This window comes from Cylas formicarius, unplaced genomic scaffold (genome assembly GCF_029955315.1).
Source record: "Cylas formicarius isolate icCylForm1 unplaced genomic scaffold, icCylForm1.1 PGA_scaffold_1__22_contigs__length_36826433, whole genome shotgun sequence".
Taxonomy (NCBI): domain Eukaryota; kingdom Metazoa; phylum Arthropoda; class Insecta; order Coleoptera; family Brentidae; genus Cylas; species Cylas formicarius.
Window position 1 is genome coordinate 19207323 of NW_026844264.1, and position 26167 is coordinate 19233489.

The 26167-nt window shown below is 34.3% G+C and overlaps 1 protein-coding gene across 3 annotated transcripts in view; it reads right to left on the reverse strand.

Moving 5' to 3' along the window:
- Nucleotides 1-1707: 1707 nt before the first annotated feature.
- The window catches only part of LOC132696070 (maternal protein pumilio-like), a 217072-nt gene continuing 192612 nt past the window's right edge, over nucleotides 1708-26167 (reverse strand). For 2 of the 3 annotated variants that reach the window (XM_060660634.1, XM_060660636.1), the window contains 9 exons: nucleotides 23325-23492; nucleotides 22286-22456; nucleotides 13835-14147; nucleotides 11395-11520; nucleotides 8522-8715; nucleotides 7494-8129; nucleotides 7244-7433; nucleotides 7018-7186; nucleotides 1708-6266 (listed from right to left, as the gene is read on the reverse strand). In XM_060660634.1, coding sequence (XP_060516617.1) covers nucleotides 6014-6266; nucleotides 7018-7186; nucleotides 7244-7433; nucleotides 7494-8129; nucleotides 8522-8715; nucleotides 11395-11520; nucleotides 13835-14147; nucleotides 22286-22456; nucleotides 23325-23492 — 2220 coding nt within the window. In that variant the 3' untranslated portion in view covers nucleotides 1708-6013. The remainder of the gene's footprint in view (nucleotides 6267-7017; nucleotides 7187-7243; nucleotides 7434-7493; nucleotides 8130-8521; nucleotides 8716-11394; nucleotides 11521-13834; nucleotides 14148-22285; nucleotides 22457-23324; nucleotides 23493-26167) is intronic. The other variant, XM_060660635.1, reaches the window with a different exon arrangement.

Genomic DNA, 26167 nt, shown 5'->3' on the forward strand with positions numbered 1-26167 from the left:
ATTGTTGACACGCGATATAAATTGTGGATCTGGTTTTATGCGCACGTACTCGAATATCCAGACTGAATGCGCATCGCGTATCGCGATTTATGACTTTCCATCTTTGTGAGATGTTATTTAAATGTAAGAAATACCAGACCTTACAAACTGGTTATTGCCGCATTTAATGATTTTAAGACAACATTAGCGAACATTTTTACAAAAATTTGAGTAAAATGGCCAGCAGATATTAGATTAAAAAAAAAACGTTTATTATTTATTGAATCATTTATTATGCTTGTAACCTTTTTTCTTTGGAATATTGAATTATTTGAAGTTATTTAATTTACTTAGATTTGATAGAAGCGTTTTCTTATTCATTAGACAATTGCAATTGTCAACGGAAGCTATTGTAAGATTTTCGGTCCGTTATTGGGATATTGATTTCAATTAATTCAGCATTTGAGGCTTAAGCTTCAGATTTTTCCCAAAATTAAGATGCACCTCTCAAGATAGACAGGTTTTATGGCACGCTTTCAGCGTCTTGAGCAACAGTTGATTAGCCGTGCTTTCATTTACTTCATTTTAATTACTTTTTTGCATTACATTACATACATTTAAAACAGCTTATTAGGCGTAGATGACTGATGATGATTGTCAAAAGTCCCAAGAGTGGCAGGTAGGACAGACATTAAAAAAATTTACACAGGTCTACAGTGATTTTGATGGTTGCAAGCTGTTTGTTTATTTGTATATTTTGTTTGCATGTTTTTGCTCTATTACGTCATTTTTTTGTTAAAATGTTATTTTATTAATATACATACCCATGACATGAATATGAATATGTTTGTTCCATAATAGGCATGAGTTTTAAATGAATTGATTTCTATGAAATTAAATGTGATTTGGCAACGCTGGATAATATTAGATTTCTTTGCAGTGCGACAGTTTGCGCAGAAGCGTCAATATACAGCGTTGTAATCTGTGTATGCGCAGTTTGTTTGCATTGGTCGTCGTGCTAATGTGTTCCCGACTATTATTTTCGTTGTTGCGTATTTCTAGTGTTCTATAAATATGGAAAGAAGACATTGTGTGAACAATTAAAAACTTTTGTTGTATCTGTATCTCTTCATACTGTTTGTTCCGTTTGCGTTGAAGCATTAAGAAACTGGCAAAAAGTAGAAATGTTTAAGCTTTGGCGTTCCTATGGTATGGCGACAGCCTAGGAATCAGTGATTATTATTTTTGTTCGTGTAATGTTCAAGGATTCAACAGAAAAAATAAGAAACAAATTGTGTATCCCCATCTTTGACCAGTTCCTTTCATCATCTAGATTGTAATATGAGTTTGAAAGTACATTTCCTGTTTTCACACCTGAACTATTTTCTTGAAAATTTTGGAGCAGTTAGCGAAGAGCAGGGAGAGAGGTTTCACCAGTACTTTAAGGAGGTTTCTGCTAGCAAGAAGATTTTACTCAAAAAAGTCTGAGTAAAGTTTTTCCTACTTTGTTTAACTAGGATTCCACCTTTTTACTTACTAAAAAAACAAATTTATTTCAGAAATATTGTTTTTCTTTCTTTTCATATTTGCAAAAAAAAACCTTACGTGATTTTTGTAGACCTGTGTTAATTATATAGGTATAGCTTTAAACACGCTTTGAAAAAAAGCAAATAACGCTGCTGAATTTTTCAACCAACTTTCTTCAAGGAGGAAAGAAAAAATCGGGAGTTTGTTTTATTTTTATTAATTATACTACCGTGGTAAAAAATAATAAAATCGGAAATACATTATCATACATATTGATATCCTAATGAAACTAGCATGCATTCGACAACTAAATGTACATTCATGGAACAAATATCGCATAATAAATATAAATACAGCCGTAGATTCGCAGAGAGCCATATTGTTGTGAAAATAAGTGATCCCCATCCAGCTACCCTACAAGCGGGGCGGATCCGTACGGATTACGCCCCAATCAAAAGAAACAATAAGACCGCTTCAATTTAGAATACATAGTTTACAATTTTTTCTCTTTAATTACAGTGGTTGCTGTTATTTCAACGGCTCATTTTACAGGTTATTTTTACACATGTATTATACAGTTTGCGTGAAATAATAACCGAAACGGAATTTACAATTTACAACTTGTTTAGTAACTTTACATCAGTCTGCCATCTCAGAGTTAAAAATTGGTTTCCTCGTTAAAAGTACCTTATTTGTGTCCCCGCCGCTCTATTTTCGTTTCCGTCTTTATTTTATATCCGGAAAGGAACTTTGGCGTAGAAAAATAGTTTTGCCACCACGGTGGAAAAAATTTTGTACTTACCTATTTCAGGTCAAATTTTGCATGTACCGTAACCAAAAACATTTTACTACGCCATGTTCCACAAATCAATTTAAATGTAACGCAATTAACTACGATATACTATACATTACAATAATTTTGGGAGTTTTTTTTGTTGATTTGTTAAATATAGAAAGAAAAATGTATATACACAAGGGGTAGTGCGTCACCGTGTGGTAATAGATTTTTCCAATATCTTGCTTTGGCATACTGAAAAACGTCCCCTTTATTGAAATAAATTGAAAATGCTTGGTCTTCATGTGCGGGAAGTCAGGTTTTCAAGCTCCCAAAATTAACTGGTTACGAAGCAAAAGAAATATCCATTCCATCAATGCAATTAAGAAAATTTAAATCTTACCATCACACGAGGTACTAACATTTAGATTAAAAAAAAAAGATTCACATAGGCAACTAAAAGAAAGTTGCACATTTAAATTCAGCATTCTAAAAGGAAAACCATTTTTTCGCGATTTTTCCGCTTCCAAGAAACTCTTCACCTTTGCTCAACAGATTCATTAGTGTTTGTTCAGGTGCAAATGTGCTCATAACTATTTGACAAGTTTCTTCAGTCTAGCTTCTAGTAATTTTGCTTAACAGGAAAAAATCAAAGTTTGCTGACAAATCCTCTGACAGAAGCGGCGTACCAGAAAAAATCCAAAAAAAAATTGGAAAAATATAACACCAAGCAGTCTTTCTCAAACAAGTGTACACATAAGTTACCTACTCAAAAGTTGAAGTGGCTGGTTTGAAAATTGTTATTTTAACAAAACTATATTACATATAATACAAAAATCGGTACCACAGTATGTACACATATCGGAGATGACTGGCTAATGAGAAGTTCAGAGTCAATTTTTTTTCGCTCTTTTTCTTTTGACCCTGTATCTGTAACTTTACGGCAAATCGCGAATCCCGCTGGTTAGCTGTAGAATATCCATTAATTACCACATTCCTTCACCACTTCATCAATTAAATTTAAATTGGGAATACTGGCCTCTGCCTGCCAACATCAAAATCTATATGGAGGGAGAGCTTTTGTAAAAAGTTGGTCAAAGTAAAAAGGGCAAAAATTAACTGAACTTTTACGTAATGCTCGGGTAAGTAGGTGAATATGAATTGACAGTGTGACTAACTAAAAACTAAATGTTTTTATTTAAATATTTATATGAAAAGGTGAAATTATAAAGGACTGGTCATAATGCAAAAAAAAGTATAAATATTACCTTAAATGCAATAATTAATTAAATATAAACCGGCATAATATATATATATATAATAAATGGAATTCCATGAGAAAGGAAACCTGTACAATTATTACAATTAACACTTTACACAATATTATATAAATTCAATACTTTTTTTGTTTAATAATCGTGCCATCAAATTCTACAATTACATTAAAATTCTTCTACGTCAATAATAACGTTAGTTAACTTGATTAAATTCATCTAGGGTTATTACAAGAAAATTTTCATCAATTTTTTATATATAACACGAGACAATTTTCCCAACCAAGATCTTTCACCCCTCATCCGTCCTTTTGAATTCTCTTAATTCCAAAAAAATACTTCACTATTTACAAAGAAAATTATAATAATGTTACAAATTATACAGATTTCTTTACAAATAATATTTTCGGTCATATCTCTTCTTTTTTTAAAATTAATATTTACATCAATGTTCAATTCTCTTATTTTACAATTTTTTCATACAGTCGGAAAGAAAACACGTGGGTCTTCGCATCTATTTTTAAAAAATGGATATTTTACAAATGGCGGCGAACTAAACTTCAGTTTTACACAATTACCGCTTAAAATTAATACAAAAAATGAACAATTTACAAGGGGAATTCTATTTTACAAATAAATTATATCTAATATAAAATTTCAGCCTTTTCGTAACAACCGACGCAATTTCTAATATTTTCAAGTCAATTTTTCTTTCTAGAATATTTGACTGAAGCTTCAAGACTGACAAGGTAACCGAACTAGCGGAAGGTCAAAACTTCTTAAATTCCTTAACTCTTGTGAATAAAACATTGAATTTTATTTTAAACAATAATAAGTTTCCAGACTCTTTCCAAGTCTTCAGCAAAACGTCTAAAGCTGTAGGAGTTTTAAAAGCAATATTTTTTAAAACAAATCGCACATGTAAAAAAGCAACAGGTTCTAGGTTACCTTTGTCCGAAAACTAAAGACATTTTGCACTAATACGAAACAAAATGTAATTTGTTCAGTTTTCTTCTAAATAAAATTATTACTTTTTTTTTAAATGGTAAATAAATGTGAATTACATTAGAAATTGGCCGCATATATATTATAAAATTTTCCTATCCGACTAAAAAATTCGCAAGCGCATGTGAAGTATTCGTTAAAAATTAACAGAACTCGACCTCTCCCATTATAACCTTTCTCTAAATAACCTCTATTTTTTAAGCTAAATAAGCTAAACTACAATAAATGCGACCTTTATGTATGTCTGTGTGTGTATGTGCGGGTGCCGCGCAAAGACCAAATACAAATATCTAGTCGTCCGTACGCGAAAAATATTGTTAACAAAAATTGGGCGGGTAGGGTGCCTCCTGCACAACTGCTCCTGAAATTCTGTGGGATAAGGATAAATAAAACTCCACAAAAAGCGATTACGAAAAATGTCAGCACTCTTAAACAAAAAAATGGGCAAATCTTGAACTGCCAATTTTGGTTATTTGTTGTCGTTTTTTTTCCCGAAATCTGGTTTGTCTTCTTTTTGGATGATGGTCAAAATAATCCTATTACTTTTCCTGAGGTTTTTTATCACAATTTTAAATAGGTACCGACACGAAAAGAGTGCAAGGGTGTGTGCGGAAAGATAAAAAAGGGGGACACTTAAATTTTTTTGAACATTAATAATTTGTAGAGAGTAGTACTAGGTTAAAAAACGTTTATATGTACAAGTTTTTTACGAGTAAACTATAATTATAAGGTTGCTCCTCTAAAAGATGTAATTTTTAATTTTTCTTCTGTTTTGAGATTCGACGCGATACAAATCCAGCTGAAAAGCTTTATGCCAAAAATTAAACTAAAATTCTTTAACTTATTTAAAAAAAGCACTCTAAAGTAAGTGCCTATCTAACCAAGTATGTTGCAATTAAAAAGTATCTTCTGAAAGTTATCTATAAAATTCCCAATAAAAATTTCTTTTTCAAACTTTGAAATCTATGTCAACCAAATTCAGTTTTTTTCTATATCTGTGATCCAATCTAAATAAAAAAAAGTGATGGGATGTACCACTTAATGGCAGAAAAATGACATAAATTACAGCTATAATACAGAAAACGCATTTTATGTGTACACGACAATTTCTAACCTAACTGTTAATTACTCTTAAAAATTATAGTGAACCATCATAGAAATTAAAAAAATCAAACCGAAAAAAAAAACTCAAAATTAAAAAAAATACTGGAAATGCGCATATGGAGGTCAGTGCGGGTGGACCTTAAAGAGAAAAAAAAACTTAAAACTGAATATTATGAGAGATCTTCAACAAATAAGTTTTCCATTCAATATTGCCCCTATAACTAAGCTCTTCCTTAGATCAGATCTCTCAAATATCTACTAAATACGTAATATTAAAGTTTTGTATCACTAAAAATAAAATTCGCACTGACCGAAATAAACTGCGCTCGGCCCTTGCCAAAGCTGTAATTTAGAGAACTCCGTTGGTTGGAGGCCCGATAGGGCCTAACTCCCCTCCGATGGAGCCAATGGAGCCCGGTGCCTTCATAAAATACTTCTCAAGTTTGGCAATGATGTGCTTGCCGTAGGTGTACTTGCGTAAGGAGTTCAGATGTGGACGAATCTTGTGCATGAGAACCTTACGTTGAGTGGGTTCACTAACATCAATCATCTTCTGGACCACATAGTTGGCGTACTGATCTTTCATCATCACGTGCAACGCGCTAAGATGAAAAAGTAAGGTATAAATTGAGGAAAATTTAAAGAAAAAATGAATCAATTTTATTAAACTGGAACCTGCGGCGCGCTGAAGTTGCTGTTATAAATGGGTTACCAAAACGCGAAAAATTGTTTCAATTGTGATAGTATGATGCAACTTTCCAATATGTACTGATGATGCTATTTGGTTAACATGGCTTGTTAACGTTGTATTAAATCGTGAATATACACTTAATATTTATATAATTTCTTAGCTTAACATTTGTTAAACACTTGCAAGATACTAACATTGTCAGAAGTAAATCTAGAATAAGAAGATTATCAAAGTTTAAGCAAAGGTATATATTCAAAACAAAAGGTCTTAGACTTATTGGTTCTAATATCCCAATTTTCTCTATTTTCTATCTAGTGAGGTTCTAACCAATATCTTATTTCTTTTTTTTTAAACCAACGTTTAGTTTGTGTTTACTGTTTTTTGTTTTTGCTATTATTACATTGCTGTTTTAAGCGTATATTCCACGTTCCTAGAGTAATAAAAATTTATGGTAATCGATACTATTACCATAAAACTCTCAACCCAAAATATTAAACAAACAATTGTTACCGCGTGTAAATGTTGGGAACGTTTTTGAACTGGACCAATAAATAAATAAAAAAACATTCTAAAGCCACCGCCACATGGATACCATAAAATAAACAGTCTGCTTTTTGTAACAACAAAACTGTAATTTGAAAAAATATTAAAGGAATACTCACTTATCATTAAAACCGCACACTTCTTCAATCAGCAGAGCCCTCTCTGCTCTGGTGGCGTGTGTTACACATTTTTCAACGACGTTACTCGCAAATTTGTGTTGACTGAGAACCAGCACTTTGCCTCTAACATTATTGATGAGCTGCGATTTATCTTCCGGTTTTCCGTGCTCTAAAAATAAAAGAACAATTAAAACTGCCGAAGGGAATGTGCCACGTTTAGATCTACCGAGAACGTGTTGAATTACGTAGTTGCCAAATTGATCTTGAATCAACTGATCTGTGTGTTGGTGAAGCTCTGCCAAAATCGGGGAGGTTTGTTCTGGAGTGCAGTGTTCAAGGATGCGCTGAATGACACGGCATCCATAAGGATGTGTGGAGAGTGTGTATACTTGTCCAGAGAACGATTGAATAATAAACTAAAAATATCAATCGCATCTTAGCATTTCCCCATGAATCCCCAAAAACTGCGAACTCACCTGCAGAGCATTGGGATCCACACACTCTATGCATTTCTGCACTACGTGATTGCCATTTTGATCTTTTACGCATTTTAGAACATGCCCGTCCAGTTCTCGGACAATTTCTTGTTGCTGTTCTGGAGGAATGGACTCGAGCGCTTTCTGAATCACTCGGCAACCATACATCTGAAGCGCCAAGGGCAAAACGTGACCTCTAACCTTTTGAGCCAGGGTAGTTTTTTGTTCGGGGGTCCCGAATTCGAAAAATTTCTGTATAACATAGTTGCCAAAAACGTCAGTCATCAAGTTGTACGCGGCAGACAAAATTTCATTAAACACCATTTGCTTTTCCGCTGCAGTCGCTCTTTCCAGCTTCTGTTGAATGAATCTCGAGCCGTGTTGATCTTGAGAAAATTCTACAATGTGATTTGCAAGATCCCGTAACTGCAGATTCGGATATCTATTGTTTCTGAAATCTTCCAATAATCGTGATCTGCCCTGGGGCGTCTTGTCTAGAGCACTGGGCACTGTGGTCAGAGAAGAGTTGATTTTGGTGAACAGGGAACTTGTCGAACCGAACATTGTCGTGGCATTAAGCCCGGCAGCTACGGAATTGCGATATTTAGCTTCCGCTCCTGGAGCCGCCGAAAGAACCTGAAAGGAAATGGGATCAACCCATTTATAACCACTGTCGTTAAAGATAAGCCTGGATATTTCCAGTTCAGCTGTTGATTTGAAGTTGGCGCCATTGTTTTTTTTTATTAAACAATAAAGACCTCGATATATCTATTTTATTCTAGGTTATTTAGTTATGCATAAAAAAACTCAGCCAAGATGCGCAGTATACCGCAAGAAACTACATCTTTTTGTACATTGCCCTTCATTTAAATTATTTTATTAACGTACAATTTTGTCTTAAGTTAGGTTTTTTTATATTTATGTAAATATGCCAAATGTTAAACGTTGTCTAGAAAAAAATACCCCAAATAATAAAAATTTGTTCCAGGGCCAAGATATAAGTGAAACTTATGTTGTAAAATTCTTACCCGCGAATTGACAAGTCCGCCTAACTGCAACGGTGCTGGGGGAGGTGTTAGACTGCCGGCTAGCGGGCTAGGGCTGTTGCCGATATTGTACGACGTCGTCCATTTCTGCCTGTAGTCTAAAGACGGAGAAAACGCTGAAGTGTTTCTATCAAAAGAGTCTCTGCGCCCCGTTGTTGTTGTATTTAATCCCAAGCCTATAAATATTTTAACATTAATTATAGGCTCTTGATCAAAAGGCGCAGAATCTTTTGTTTTGTTTTTCAGTGTGTACTAAAAATACAATAAAAAAAAATTGTAACCTCTTTTTCCGAAAGCAGCACATATAGCAGCAGTCATAAACATCACATAACTTTTTTTTTAAATTCGGCATCGCAAGCAGAGAAATATCCGAACCAAGAAGTATTCATGGGAACCCCAACAAGCAGGCTCTTAGAAACGTTTGATATCAGAACCAAAAAATTATTTAATATATTCTGGACTAAATGACTCCTTTCCGGTTGTAATGTCGAATGATAATAAGGACTAGCTACATGAAGAATAGACATGTTTTATAATTAATAATGATGAAAGAAAACTAAGCTTAATTTAAATTTAAATGATTTAATGATTTTTTTCTACTCCCTTCTGTAAACTACCCGATCTATTGTGCGGGTGCGAGTTTGGTTTCCCACGGCTGCGAGCTACTTCCAACATTTCCGGGGTATTAAACACAGGGGTTTAACAACAATTGAATTTTGAAGTTTTTCAATTCTGAAGGTCATATCAGTAATTGTATTTGTGTTGTTTTGCAAAAATGAACACAAAAACTAACGATCGTAGAAAAAGTATAGTTCGGAACACGTCTCGTAAGCCTTTTAAGTCACTCGTTTATTGAGTACTCGCTAAGCTGCGCTCCGCTAGTGCCAAATAAACTCTTGACTTAAATATCGTTTACTACACTTGTTCCACAACATACTATTGGCGTATTAATGACTTTTTTGATGGCGATAATCGAATGACATATCAAAATAAGACCATTCAGACTTGGTTTACTAAAAGACCATTAAATATCTTCTCTATATATTTTTTGGGTAAAAATGGAAATAAATCTACTAGGAAGGAATTAGTAAAGTCAATGAGTTTGGTTTTTCCAAAATATTTAACACTGGCACATTTTATTACTATGCGTACACATTTTGAGATTTTATTCACGTGTTCTGTTCGATTTTCTCTTATTGTCTGTGATCATGCATTGGGATTTTTTAAATTTTTGACGTTTCTTACTTGCGACTTGCGAGTTGATGCGTTTTAAATTATTAAATAGTCACGCGTGAAATAAACTGTTTCGATCATGCATCAGTTATAAGAAAAAGGTAAGAAATTCGAGCATAAGAAGGAAGTAATGACGTGTTTCATATTATAACTTGATTGGCTAGATCCAAATTAAGTATAATAGATAAAAACGCCCCAAGCCACTGATTCTCCCTTCGTATCAACGAAATAATAATACCTCTTGAATAACAAAAACCCGATTAATGAGTGGAACTGAAACATGTTTGCAAGTAGTTCTAGTATCTAAACCTCGAAAACTCGAAAATCCGGCCCGCCAGTGTCATCAATTCAGTCCACTTTGAATAATAGATTTCGTCAACTGTCACGGTCGAATCAATACACAAAATATTAATTGTGGTAATAGAACCAGCAAATTTAGCAAGCTTATGCTTCGCCAGAGCGCGTGCTCGTCGACTAGTGTAGGAATTATAGTTAAAGGGGGAAAGATTGATATACATTTGGTCCTTGGAAGTTACTGGAGTAAACAGAATGGTCCTAAGGCTGGAAAATTTAGAGACTTCCACTTTGGACCAAATAAGCTTTTGATGTAATTTTTTAGCGAATTAACAAAGTTTAATAAACAAACTATAATAACAAAAAATCCAAAAAATATATCGATTTCGCTCGATATGAAAAATGAACATAATTCCAGTGTGAGCCTGAAGGAAATCTAAAAAAATTCAGCACGGGTCGGCGTGGTAAAATAACGATATATGCATGTGTCGAAATTTAAACAAACAGGCAGTAGTAACTTTCAGTTTGCACATTGCCCACGAAAATTTACGTATAATATCCACCTAAACCCGGCCGTATTTAAGATATTTAATACTTCTCTGTGCAATATCTGAGAATTTTTCCTTCGTAATTTCAATTAAGTAATTTTATTGGCAGAAAAAATTTTCGTTCTTACAAATTTAGTTTGTAACTTAGATACATGCTGATGAAAAAAAAACAATTAAATCAAATTAAAAAACCGGTAAAATTACGGTAACTTGTATGATTTTTTCTAAATTTTGTCACTGGGACACATTGTTGGTACTTTTTTCTCTTGGGTGAAACAATGAACCAAAATGTAATGTGCATTTTCATCGAAATTTAATTATTGTGGATTTTATTTAAATACGATCGCTATGGTCGCAAATTTACCCAAAGGTAAAAATGAGAAATGCGCTAACGGGCTCGAAGGTTTATAAAATAACCAATTATGCTCATAAACTTGTGCAGCTAACGCAAGATTCAAAGAGTAAAAGTTAATATCTTAACACGTTGTCTTGACTTCCTTTGTCTATTGTATGTAAGACCCTAATAGGCTAAGTGTAGATTCAGTACTATCTTTTTCTCGATTCACTATGCAGCTAATGGCTCTAGAAGTCGATACTGAAATTATAATCCTAACTAACTTTGCTTTAATTATATTAAATTATATCACACCGTTTCAGATGCGCTAATTTACAAGACAATACGCCTCCAAAAATTTGTGACATCCAAATATTTATTTAATAACAAGTAGCACATGCATGCAATGTTAAAGCGGTGTGAGAGGTTATGTATGTGTCCCCTACCTGTGTGCAACGATGTAGTGGTAGCAGAGGAGCCGATGTTGCCCAACGAAGAGCTGCCGAAGGGCGCGGAAGGGGGCGCCGCGTGCAGCGTCGGGAAGAGACCCGAGCCCACGCCCTGTGCCACACCTGCGGGCCCAACGGTGTTAGTGTTTAGTGCTATGACGAAAATTGGGGTAGTCGATGAAAATATGTTAGAAGAGCGAGGCAATGTACAACTTTAAACCGAAGAGGAAAATACCAAACGTTAACGTTAAAAAAACATATACAAGGTTATTCACGCTGACCATTGTATGTTGCATGTTGACCACTACAATATATTTTATTTATTCAGTAATTCTAAACGGAAGTTTCCCCATACCTTATAACATATTTGTTTCTTCGTTGAACATAAGTCTCTGTTTTTATTTTTTAAAATACTTTAGACTCATATTTAGTAATAACAAACTTACAGGATGCCAAAATGTTGAATCTAATAAAGTAAGAGATTTACAAGGCATTTAAAAAATTAGTCTGGGGTTGCTGGAAAATATGATTCATAATAAATTGGTCGGTAATGTGTATATATTTTTGGACGCATTTTTTACCTGTTTTGTTTCTGTTTTTGGGTCTTCATTTTGAATTAACAGCATCAAAAGAAATATCAATTAATCACGATCTATAACACAATGATAAAAAAAAGTAACTGGCAACACCAGACTACAGAATTAGTACAACCCATAGGTTGTTAGTAGGTTATTAGGAAGTTAAAAATTGGTTTTAACATACCTCGAGTATGAAATATGGCGTAAATATTCTTATAATTTGCTGTAAATTTCTATGACAAATTCAAACGATGTATTTAAAAAATGTTAAGATTTTGGTATAATAGCATTAGAAGACAACGTTTGTCAGTTATTACCACTTCAATTTCGATATCGAGGTTTATGAAACTTTTTAAAAGTGTATTTTTCAGTAATATATTTTTGTCTGCCATGTACATTATTTTACTAATATTTAAATTTTACAAAAATTTTTATAAACTTTATTATAAACATTAGAAAGCATTTACTGGAATAGAGAAACGCAGTTAATAAACCAAAACGAATGGTTTCGCGGTTTGTTTCCATAATAAGATGATTCGCGTTCAAACATAACTAATCTCGACATAACAATTACAATAGCGAAGGGTAAAACGCGAACAATAGCGCGTACTGTGGTCTCGAGTAATTTTCGGAACAATGCTTCATTATGGTTTTGAACGAGAAAATATCTGGGAGAATTTCATATACGAAAACATATATAATTCTCTCGTTCAAAAGAAATGTTAGACCCACAGTCTGAAGGAAATGTTATAACTTAACAACTGATTTTTGAAAGGTGGCATCGCGTAGAAAATTCCCAATTACAAGATACTACACCATCGTCACATAACAAATTGACATAAAATAGTCACTTAATCTTAAAAGTGCCAATTATGCAGCCTCTCTGATTCCATGAAGGTGAATGAAAAATCTGTCCAGGGGTAAAATTGCATTGCACCTTATGATAGCGCAGTTCCGTCTATTGAAAAAGTAATCCTTACTGTATTCTGGAGTTGCCAAGGGATTGTCATTATAGACTATCTGGCGAAAGACTTGTCAAAAACGGACTGAAAACTTGCATAAGCGTCCGTTATTGCAAGACCACACACCAAAAGAGAAACGAAGGATGTTTTGAACGATTTACGATGGGAATTGCTTACACACACCCCTTATTCCACCGATCTTGTAGTGATTGTCATCAGCTGCTCCCAGATTTTAAAAGTTTAACTAACGTTAAACGTCCCATTAATTCGATTGAAGAGACACCGAAAAAGTTCTTTGAGGACGGTGCAAAAAAAAAATAGATTTATCGTTTGGGATAAAAAGTATTCCGTGAAAATTTCGCACTAGCAGATTTTAACAATCAAAATGGATTTTTTTGGCAGATTGTCAAGACGCAATGCATATATCGTAAACCTCCCTACCTATAAGCACCTACCTCCAAGATTAATAAGGGGAAATATCTTTGCTTAACAGCTATAATAAAAGTGGTGGTGTTTTTTATTTTCAGACGGATATGGCGTCTGATAATCGTACCGAATAATGGAAGCAATTTTAACGAAGATTAAGAAAATTATAAAAATTATAGCTAAATTCACAGAGCTGTGTAAACATCCCTCGCATATTGTCTGTGCTAGACTATAAAAAAAATTCTTTCCATGTCGCAATATTTCTAAAGCTAGTTTCAGATAGCTTTTTGTTTTTGTTGCAGATTTACCAATAGGAGAATATTTACAAAAGGGACACCCTTACCCCATGCCTTTACCCCTTCCAAAAATCTAAAAGGGCCAAACCGGACCGCCCTAAACCCAATGTAAAATTTACAAAATTTACATAACATTTGCGCGTGACGTATATACAAAACTTGAAATCAAACTCACCTCCGAGGGTCGTCCCGTTAACGGAGGTCGAAACGCCTGCCGCGGTGCCGTACAGACCCTGCGCGGCGGCAGCTGCACCGGCTGCGCCGTAAAGCGACGCGGCCGCGGCAGCGGCTGCCGCCGTTTGCCCGCGCCCTTGCGCCGCCTGCGGAGGCGGTTGTACGAGCACTGGCGCGGGGCTAACGAGACGCATCGGGGTGCCGTTACGCATTGCGGCGGCCGCGGCTGCCCCCTGCGCCATGAGAATTGGCGTCGCGCTCTGGTCGTAATAAGCGGCGGCGGGGACGATGTATCCGCCGGCTGGCACTCCCGGCTGCAACGAGAATAATTATACAATATGTACAGAGCGGATGCTGAAAATATAAACAGGGTGCTAATATTTGCTGTATACAAGACGATTATTCATGTTCAGTGCAGTATTAAAAAAAGGCAATCTTCCAAGGTTTGTTAGTTTTGGCTAGAAAATATCAATTCACACTTATTTTCAACGGCTTTCTTGTTATTTCTTATTTTAAATCAAACCCCAAAGTTCTTTCTAATTAGTATTGATTTTGATGAATTTTGACATGCTCTTAGTTTTATTTCCTTCAAAAGTGGTAAGAAACACTGAAACTGGCCATCTAGATCAGCCCATTTATAGCCCACGGAGTTTCCACTGCGTGGCTGTATGAAAGAATTAGTATAGTCTTTTTAGGCTTATACAAAATAGAGATAAATTATTCAATTGCGTTGACAATGATTTTACTACTTTACTACTAAATCCCAGACGCCCATCAAACGTAAATAATACTAAACTATTAAGTTTTTGATCAAACATGTTATAGGGAAGCAATTACTAATAAGTGTTTACCTGCATTTTGCAATTCTTGTTGAACACCCTATATTGAATTATAGAATCGAAACTTAAACAAAATTTTACCTACAAAAGAGTGCAGAGTAATGAATAATAATAATAATAAATTGCAAATTGCATCTAGATCCGCTCAGTTGTTTGTTGGCATTTATGATCATTTACCAAATTTATTTCTCTGATACATGCCTGTCAAACAGGTTTTCAGGTTACCACGATACCAGAAGAATACCTATCACGTGGACATAAATTGAGAAGTTTTTAATAGTGTAGCACTTTATTTCCAACAGGAAAAATGACCCAATTCCAGAAAATATTAAATATAAATTATACAATATATATACACGGCGACGTAAAAACCAATTCTATAATTAAAAAAAAAGCAAAGGAGAAAAAAAAAGATACTTGTCAGTAGTGATACCTACACCAATCGAAGTTGCCGAAGTATCGCCTGGAGATCATCATAATATTAAATTATTATTATTAAATTACAGTGCGATGATAGTTTGTTGGAGGTAATACACATATTGTAAATAGGGTTTTGAAGTTGATTGATGTCTCCCTTCCAACCGCGGCGCACGAAAACGTAATTGTTCCAGAACAAACGGACAATTGACTCCGTAATGAACTAACTTGTAGAGAAATGAAACAGATTGCACGTCTCAGATCATGATCAACTCCCCTATCAGGATAGGAACCTTCGTCCCTGAACAATAAATACTTCAGTAACCTTCTCTGCACACTTAACACACTTAACAGTAGCTGAGCTATAAAAATGCATGCAATTTTTACTAAGAATCCTAAAATTTGCATTGCAGTGGAAACCATTTTAGTAATGAGGGGTACAAAAGAGAACGTCTGCTCAAATAAAATCCCAAGATCCATTACAGTGGCGAATCTAGTCAGGATAGTACCATCCATATTGTAATTAAAGACCATAGGAGTTTTGTGCGCGCGCCGAGGATGATACAGCAGAAAATTGTAGTGTAACTAACTGTGTTGCGCACACCATTATCACCAATATCATTGCGACCTAAATCTCATAGAACTTAATTTTTGAAAAAACTTCCACAAGCTACTGTAAGACCTCTTACAAATTATCTGGATTCGTCCTGCGTCGAAACCTCAAGTTCGATTTATCAACAAACGACGCAGGAGGAATCCAAAAGATTTATGAAAAGTAGTATACAAATTTCGTTGAAAAATTAACAAGGCTTTATGGGGAGGACATCAAGTGCAGAAGCAGATAGTTAGGAGATCACAGACTGAAACTGGTATGATTACTCTGTACACTGACGTCTTTGTTACGTTGTAGAGACCATATCGACCACATCGTTATTCCTAATTTTCTTAAAATATCCCATCATATCAAAACCTCATCTTCTAATAAAATTCTTCGTAAATCTAGTTTTACTTTAAGTCAAGAAATAATTCATCATATCCGTAAAGAAATAGTCCAAGTGAATAAGACTCTTCCGTTTATCTTTTAAATATGATTTACGGCAAAGTTGAAAATTACATTGAGTTTTTACCGAGAATCGCTTTCAAGAATTTGAAAAACTTATCTCAACGTAAATGAAACCCGCAAATTTTATGTACGTAACAAACAGCTAATGAAATTCGATTTCAAATAGCAAAAAGAAACCTTTAAAAACCTAAACCTAATAACCCGCAGCTCTAAAACTTCTAAAATCCAATCCCGAAATAGTAATTGTAAAAGCAGATAAAACAAATGCTGCGGTGGTCAGGAACAGAACTCACTATCAGGAAAAAACTCAAGATATTCTTACAGACGGAACTTAAAATAGATCCTAAGTCATCTATGGAATGCAACCTTAAATCTGCTATTAAAGCTTTTGCATTTTTAGAATCCGTGAAAAAATCTGTCACCCCTCACGACTCTAAAATTTATCGTTTTTATGGACTCCCTAAGATTGACAAACCAAGATTACCCAGTTCGACCTATTATTAACACCATTGGTTTTGCAACATACTCTCTAGCAAAATACTTCTCTATATTAAAATCACTTACAGGAAAATTAATAGTTAATTCATTTCACTTCATTGAACAACTAAAAACCATTACTTTATATCCAAACGGCGTCACACTTTACTAAAGTCTACGTTGATGATACTTTAGGTTTCCCCCCATTTTCAGTTAAGCTCTAAAGAAGCCCACAGGATGATTGGCGAAACGTCGGTAAGTTCCATTTATCAGCAACCGACGCAGGAGAAATCCCGAAGATTTGTAATTAGTCCTATAGAACTTTTATGGGTGCAAGTTAAAAAATTTGTACCAAGGCACAACACGCTTATCAAAAGAAAAAACCTCAAGCCATTGATTGATCATGGCATCGAGGAAGTAGCACCAGAGAAAGAAGAGGAGAAAATTTGAGATTTTGACTACTTGATAGATAGGACCGTGGACCCGTCAAATATAAAAATATGAACGATTTTTTGCGATTTAATTTCTGTATGATGTATTTTTTGTTAAATATTTAATAAAAATAAGGGTATGTTCTTTTCATAGATATAAAAAAGTGACCAATTGCTTTTGAATGGGGTTATCCAAGGGTGGTCATTAACATACAATGCAACAAGATTATTACCTGAAATTTCGGAATTTAAATTCAGGTAAAATTGTGGTCCTTAATAGAAAATAATTTTATACCTACCTGTGTTTAATATTCTTTGGTTTGGTATACTACTTAGTTTAAGTTTATTAGTAATCATTCTTATTTCGTGGGTAACACAGATTGTGTTGAATCGTGTGCGAATTATGCAAAATATGTGCGAGTCTAGTGTATCTCCGGAGATGCTCCCGCCCAAATGCAGAAAACACATTTCTATTGAGACTAAGGAAGTTATAAACAATGTTTATTTGACTCTCATTGAACATGGAGCCAGCAAGCAAGCATCTTTAGAAGAAACGGCCACATTGACGAAAATTCGAACATCAACTGTATGGAAAATTGTGAATAATCTCATTTCAGCGAGGAAAAAAAAAAGCGATGCTGACATTTTCTCGAGTGTAGATGAAAGTGATCAACATATAATACGGCGTAAAATTTACCAGTTATACGATGAACAAAGCGTGCCTACATTAGATATCTTAATTAGGAGGCTTGAAAAAGAAGAAACCGGTGTTAAATGTGGCAGAACTATCTTATGGGTTTTAGATTTAAAAAAATTGACAAAAGGCAAGTTTTAATGGAATCCTTTAGAACTCGGAAATGGCGACTGGAATATCTAGAAAAAATTAGGATTTACTGAGAACAACAAAGGCCAATTATTTACTTGGATGAAACCTGGTTCGACACTTATGATACCCCGGAAAAGGGTTGGCTTGATTAAACTGATAAGTGTAAAACAAACGCGCCATCAAGAAGAGGTAAAAGAATAACTATTTTGCATACTGGGTCTAAAGATGGTTGGATTCCAAATGAACTTTCTCTGTCTGTGAAAAATATTAAAGATTCTTCTCTGGATTACCAGCAAGACACCACCGCTGATTTATTTGAAAGTTGGTTTAAAAACAAACTAGTTCCAAACATTCCTCCTAATAGCGTAATTGTAATGGACAATGCAAGTTATCACAGTAGACAGTTGGCTAAAACCCCTTCCTCATGTGACACAAAAGCAACAATCCAAAACGACATGTATAATAACGACATTTATTTTCACGAAGATTATATCAAAAAGCAATTAATTGAGGTTCTACAAAGCTTGAACCTACAAAAGGAATACCTTTGTGATAATTATGCAAAAAATCTAGGGCATACAGTTTTAAGGCTTCCACCTTACCACTGTATATTTAAACCCATTGAACATGTTTGGCAGCAACTGAAATCTGCCATTCGTCGTAACAATGTTTTTCCCCGTGTTAACAATGTCCTCAAACTTATAGAAACCGAAGTTTTTAACATCCCTCCACAAAGTTGGGCAAATTCTATTAAACATATAGAAAAAGCAGAACAATCGTATATCCGTATTGGAAATAATATAGAACAAATAATAATTAGAACAGGGGATGATAGCGATAGTGATACTGATATATTATGTGAATAATTTTAAGTAACTTAAGTAGGTAATAAAAATAATTGGTAATTTTATTTTAGATTTAAACATAAATACATACATAAATAAATAAATATTGTTTAGTATCTTTCCTAACAAAACCGCAAATAATTAAATTCTAAGCAAAGTACGGACCTGTTCAGCCATATTTCATTCTTACAGCTTGCCCAGTTCGAAAATGGGTGCAAAGAAAAACCAACTAAAGCGACCAAGAGAAAATGCTGGAAATTACTTTTAAATTTTTAGAATATCCTGCGGCCAAGAAATCGCATTCTAGAATTTTAAATCCCGTTTTTTGAGAAATAATGTTATATGACTTATATTGCTGTAATTAGTTTCAAAAAACAGAAATATTCCATCATTATCATCTAAACTATTTTAATACGCCTCGAATCGCGGCAGCCAGAAGTTTCTTGCAATATTCCCTACAAGAAGACCAAAAGAATAATATCTGACACTATAAAAACAAGCTCAAGCGAAGAGTAAGGCAACTTTATATAGTAACTTTCACATGACATTCATTCACATTATTGGTGACTAAATTTTTCGTTTTGTTCCTCGTAAAGGCTAGAAGAACGCCATAATACACACAAACCTTTTGTATAACACTGAACAAAGGTTCTTCTATTTAGAACTAACGGATAAAAAATTCTTTTAATACAGCTGTATAAAATTAAGTGCGCCCTATAAAAGATATTATTAGAGGAACGAAGTCGGTTAACTTAGCTAAGTGGTATTGTGCTGCTTAAGATGACGAATGCAGAAAAACACTTGAATATTATTTTATATTTTATATAACTTGCTTTGCTATATGGACATTTCGTAACATTTTTCAATTTTTAAGTGTTGCAAATCTTCCTATAGAACATTGGTTTAACACACGAATGAAAATTAGATTTGGCATATCAAAAAAAAAAATTGAAAAGTTTTTCTGGATTCGCGAACTTAATTAGCATGATAAATACTATTAGGTTAATATAAGTGACATCGCAACTCTAAGAAAAAGATAGAAATAGTGTACACTCAATGTGGAACAGCACCTATATGAATTCAAATATTTAGTTAGTGCTATCGTTTTTATTTAATAGAAATACGAAAAACAACAAAAATAAATAGAAATGTCAAAGTTTACCTTAATGCGTAAAAAAAAGATTGTGATGTCATAACCAATTACATTTTTAATTATTTTGACATTTCTTTGTTGTTTTGATGCCATATGAAACGAGCATTTTAAGAGGAACATTTCTAACTAAACTTTATGGATCGAATTAAGGAACTCCTTTTAGTTCACATTTTGTTTTATAGATTTATTTATTCAAATATCTTACCTTGTTCCTCTTAAAATGCTGGCATCAAAACAACAAAGAAATATCAAAATATTTAAAAATGTAATTGGCTATGACATTACAATCTTTTTTTTGACGCTTTAAGGTATAAACAAATTTTGACATTTCTGTTTCTTTTTGATGTATTGTATGTATTGAGTATTATATTTTTAAAAGAAGTGGTACCATGTCGTTGCTATTTAAAAAATACCAAATATTGCCAACAAGTGACCTAATGTGGGCAGCTTTAAATTAAACAAGAATTTGTACTGGTGTTACCTTAAACCTCGAATATATCAAAAGGTAAGTAAAATTTAAATATAAGATAAATTACAAACTTAACTTATTTTTTATCGTAGAATGGATTTGAAAATCTTGAGATTTTGTTAACTGAGTTCGCCAAAACGGCACCACCTATTTGGGACACCCTGTATAAGCTGAGGCGCATCTGTCAAACTGATTAAGTAGTGTATAATCTCCATAGTCTGTGATTAAATTTTCATTGCAATACCTGTATCAGTAGCGTATGGGGCAATGTAAATATGAAAAAAAAACACACAACCTCAATTTCCGCCTAAACTACGCAAAATTCGAGTAGGAATTTCTTAAGTGACCTTTATTTTAACCAAGAATGCCAAAAAAGTTGATGTTATTAAATCTTCAGGAGAGTTAAAGAAGCTTTTGTACGAGACCTTTTTTCGTATCTCCTATGGGTTTCCAGATCGTGGAGTGGATCGTTTTATTTGGCACACGGTGTACAACCGGTTTATTTTCAAAAACATTTTTGCATTGACATTTTTGCCGTTACCCTCGAATAAATATCTCGTTTGTGAAACATCCAGCGAACGAAGTATGAATAATCCAAAAAACATTGCCGCGTATTTCAAGGTAATGTACGACCCTATTAACAACAGCACAAATAAATCTAAAGCTTTTATGGGCGACGCCGGGATATTAGGGCCCTTTCTCTTTAATAGAATTTTTTAAAACGTCCTGCCGTATATACGACAATAAAAATGGTGGACAAAGCTGGTATTTGATGTTTGTTTAGCTTTCTAAATTTGTTTAGTGATAGACGCGACTGCGAAAAAACGAAAAAGACTTAAAAAAAATTACAGTGATATGATGATGTGACGCAAGTCAAAATGTTATTTACAATTTTTATATTCAAAAACTGACGGCGGTTTGGCGATAATAACAAATAATTTACCCTAGTGTTGTTGAGCTAGGTTCTGGGGCTTAAATCCCTTTTTAAATCCCAATGGAAGTAACTTAGAAACATGTTAGGCTCCTAACAGGGACAACTTTTTATATAAGATACCTGAGGGACCATTGAGAGCTCATAATTAAATTATATGTGAATGAAAAGGAGGCCGGGACTTCATTGGTTCGGCGAACATTAAAAATGTATCGTAAAATAACGTATCTAAAAAACTGTGATTCAGGCCAAGTGCTCTTCTGAAAGAAGAAAAATAAAACTTTGGAGGTAAAGTCAAACAAAACAGAGCAACAGCGTGCAGAAACTAAGAAAAGAAAAAAAAGTTGTGTTCTAAATAACGTCATAAGCCCTTAGTAACCAATAAGGTGATATAAGTGCGAAATAAAAAAAGCAGCAAAAAATTCCTTATATTAACCTAGCTAAAATAAATCCACTGGCATCATTAAAAAATATATAATATATGGCTCGATATATACCATTAAAAGTAGGCGAAATAACCAATCGAAAATTTAGGAATTTGTGAAACAAGGGTTTTACACATTTATATCTCATGTTGATCATTTATGTTATCATATAGCTTCTAACAGCCCTTCGTAAATGCCATTATGCACTGATAATGATGGTAATTTATTTATTCATACTGTTTTATAATCACAAAAATATGAGTTACGTGATCTCGAGTCAAATTGTTCCTTAAGTCACGATGTGATAGTAGTCTGATAGGATTTCTACAGTAGGAGAGACATATTTATTATTTACTTTTGCGTTGCGTAAAGCATCTTCGCGATCATCATAAAATCAGGTCACTTTTTATAGATGTTCAGAAATTTTCTGGGTTTCGTTAACAAAACTACTATTAAATGATGGAATTCAAGTCACAAAAAAGCTCCAATTTTACCAAACAATCAAATATCCCAATAAAATGGTCGATTGTCCATAAATTACTAATCTAGGGCACATAAATCGCAATCGTCACTTACTTGCACTTGTTGCTGCGCTTCATTGGTTCCGTTGGGGGTGAGAGGGCGTCTCGCTCCGTTACTAGCCCCTTGCTGTAAAGCTGCCAAATTAGCAGGCGGAGCCGGGTACACCCACGGCCCCACGCCATAATACTGGGCAGGCACGCCGGCAGTTATCAAATATGGTTCGGCCTTAAAACGAAAATTATAAAATAGCTTTCTAATGTTTTGGCGAAATTGTCGCTGTGAACCCAAACGGGTTAACATAATACAATAGTAGAACGCATTAATGTCGAATTAAGATTAAATTACATAATTATTTACCATTTTTTCTGTATAGCCTAAACTTTCGATTGCCAATTAATTTAAATACACAAATCTATATTATCGACTGTTGACAAAATATCGAAGCGTTTATTTTCTGATTTTTGTGGCCAAGAGTAACAATATGATTGATCAGCCAAGTTTTTAGAGTAATTGACTAAAATATTCCAATTTTCATTACCTATTTTCAGTACAACTCCACAAACAGATAAGCTGTACCATTTTATTGCAAAAAAAGAAACAACATGGTAACCATGATAACAACTACATCAGCCATGTAGTATATGATCGCAGTTGACTTGGGGAGTTCCTCGACTCCAGTTATGTTTTCCAACGTTATTAAACAGAGCTTTCCTGGAGCAGAAGCTAGCTAGATCAACTATAAACTAATGGAAGACTATAAATGCGCCTACACTTTCTCGTTTCCATGGAAACCAAAAATTTCAATACATATTCTCTTTCTGGCGCCTCTACTGGACAAAGAATAAAAATAAATTTCTTGTCTAGCCGCTCTTGATTGTTGTTTTGCGGAAAAATTAACATTTTCATAATGTTGAAGGATAAATAATTCTTTAATGTTTGACAGCTGAGATAATTCTTTTCTAGCAATTTCAGGGAATTATCGAAAATCGAAAATAAACGTACTGAGATTGGACAGCAAAAAAAAAAAAACAACCAAAATTATTTGCTAAGTTCCCGGTAATATTTAAGCAGTGGTAATTGAAAAACGACTTACTTGCTGCGCATTGAGAACGTAAGGCCCAGGCTGGGTAAATGCGGCTGCAGCAGCCTGTTGTTGTTGCGCCGCGGCGAGATACTGTTGCTGCTGCTGTTGCTGCAGAAGCTGAAGCTGCGCGGCCGCACCGGGAGTGGCCGCTTGCGTTTGCTGAGATCGGAAAAGTTGCTGAAAAGCAAAAAAAAAACGTGAAAACCAAGAAAACAAACCATTCAATTATCGAAGCAAGGCAAAATAATTCAAACGGTCATAATCTGTTCAACACTTGGGTTTCGAAAGCTACAAGGATGGCTTGATATAGAAATTTATAGCACCTACTAAGAGTATAACAATAAATCCAGAGTACTACAGCGTTTACTATTACAGTCGCCGCATTTCCTTTGACAAAGCATTTCTGGAGATAATAAAATATTATTCCGAAAACTTCCTTAATTCAAGGCATTTTAAATTTCATTATTTATAAAATAAGACGTCGGAAAAGATTCTGAAAAGTCTCTTAAAAGTGTTTTAAGCATACCTTCTCGCATTTTATGTCGTTTTCAAATCAGGATGCCAGTCCAAATTATTATAATAAAGTACCAAATTTCAAAATCCTTTGCCAACAAAGATTTTTCTTGTTTTTTTATTTTATTTTTAACAAAATTATTTTTGTACCATCTGCTATATAAATAGCACTTTAGTCTATTAGGAAATAATGTAGTGTCTGGAAATTCCAATTTCCATGATATTTAACACCTAAAATTCTGTCAGAAATTAGTAGCCTTGTGTGCATTTCGCATGTTTAAACTTGTTTTGCCCAAAATTACTACTGAAATATTGTTGCTAGTGTCTTGCATTGTCTTAGCACAAATTTAAATAGAAACGAGGATAGAATAGTAGAACTGGTATAATACATAAAATATACCCTAACTATCCTGGTAGTTGACTCAAACGGCAATATTTATTTTTAACTTTCGCAATGAGACTCCAATTGAACTGTTTATGTGATATCATGTCAAGAGGTGATGGCAAACTAATTTGAAACATGTAAATTTTCTTTCGTTTATCTTACGGAATAGACTGTTTTAGTTAGTTGGTTCCTTTCTTTGATTTAGGAACTAGGATATATCATCATTATGTTTCAGTAGCGACTCAAAGATGGCAACGTCAACCCCGCTAACCCCTCCAGAACCACAGAAATGCCTTGCTCACACAAAGACGGGTGCGCTACAAATGGCAGCCAATGAAAACTTCCTGCTATTGATTGCTGCGCCATCAGAATAGTTAGTTATTAGTGCGCACTGAAACTATACTACATTTCACTGGTCCAGCAAATTTCCCTTGCATCCATTTTGCCAGTGTCATCAGGAGAACTTCGGAAAGATAATATCTAGTTCCTCTGTTATCCTAATATGAACAAGCCGGCTGAAACAACTCCGACTTTTTGTTTTATTTGCGTCGCTGCCGATGTCGCTATGGGCAAAACGTGTCAGGTGTCCTCATTTCCATTATCACGCCAATCATCTACGCCGTTTAAAATGCTACACAAATATTGTTACGGTTGCCGCACGCGGTTGCGATTGTGTTTATGTCTTCGTTTACACCGTCGACAGCCTGTATTAAGCGGGGCATTTGTTGAGCGGGCTGGAAGTTGCGATGTTCGCCTCACCATTGTCCTTCAGAATATGTACCGTGTAGGATGACGTACTTGTCATACATTCATATTTATATAATACGCATAATGGAATTGTTTCTAATTAAGGATCGAGGCGGCTACCATTTACATAATGCGCACATGAATAAGGCGAGATTTCTGATATTTTGTTAAAGGTGCCAGGCAAGTAATGCACTTATTTTCAGTACACAAAGGAGATAACTACTTCAGGGACAAATAAAAATCAAGATTTTTTTATTATAATTTCCGCTCACATCATCCAGGTTGGCGCAAATGCGAACAATATTCTAGCTTCTATTTCGTTCTTATTGCTTACTGATATGGTTTTCTGTTATACTAAACAATAAAGTCAAATATGAATGTAAAGAGGAGTGATTCGAACGCTATTTCGTCAAATGATTCGTAGTGTTTCTAGATACGGCAAATAAGTAACATATATCAATTTTTAAATTAATTAATTACATGGTATTTTAATTGGTTCGTAAATCTGTCTGATTTTAATTATATTGTTAAGGGGCTTCTGTGTTCAAATTTTATTTTTTAATTCACACCTATGTACTAAATAGACAAGTGGAAAATAATTGAATTATATTGATGGTTATGTCAGCAATTTTTAAAAATTTCAAATTGATTTGCTATAGTTATGTTATACGGAAAAATAATTAATTGGTACAATCCAATAATTTGAAATTTGCGCTCGGCTTATTTTGGATTGTTTATTCAATATGCAATGTCACTTAAATAGGTTATTAAAAACTGTGGTGAGCTACTTCGGGTGTTTCCGCTACTTTAGTCACTGGTTGAGGAGCAAGCGTATTTTAACCTTTCTCAGTTCAGATGGTCACGAGGCAGATCACGGAACGCGTTTATCAACATCGTCCCAAAATCGTTTAATAAACAATCGTTCTGCTCCGTCCGTCCGTGACCAAAGAGTTACTATTTACAAAACTTCTAGATTCCTCCTGCGTCGGTTCTTGTTGAAGTGGCGTAAAACAGTTTCAGTTAAACTCTGAAGAAGCCAAGAGGATGATTGGCGACAAGTCAGCAAGTTCAATTCAACAACAACTCACGCAGGAGGAATCCAGAAGTTTTGTAAATGGAATTAAAGCAGCCTGTGGATGTTTCTTTGAAAAATTGACCAAAGGGTTGTTTACAAAACTTGTTACATAATAGATTATTAAATTGCATA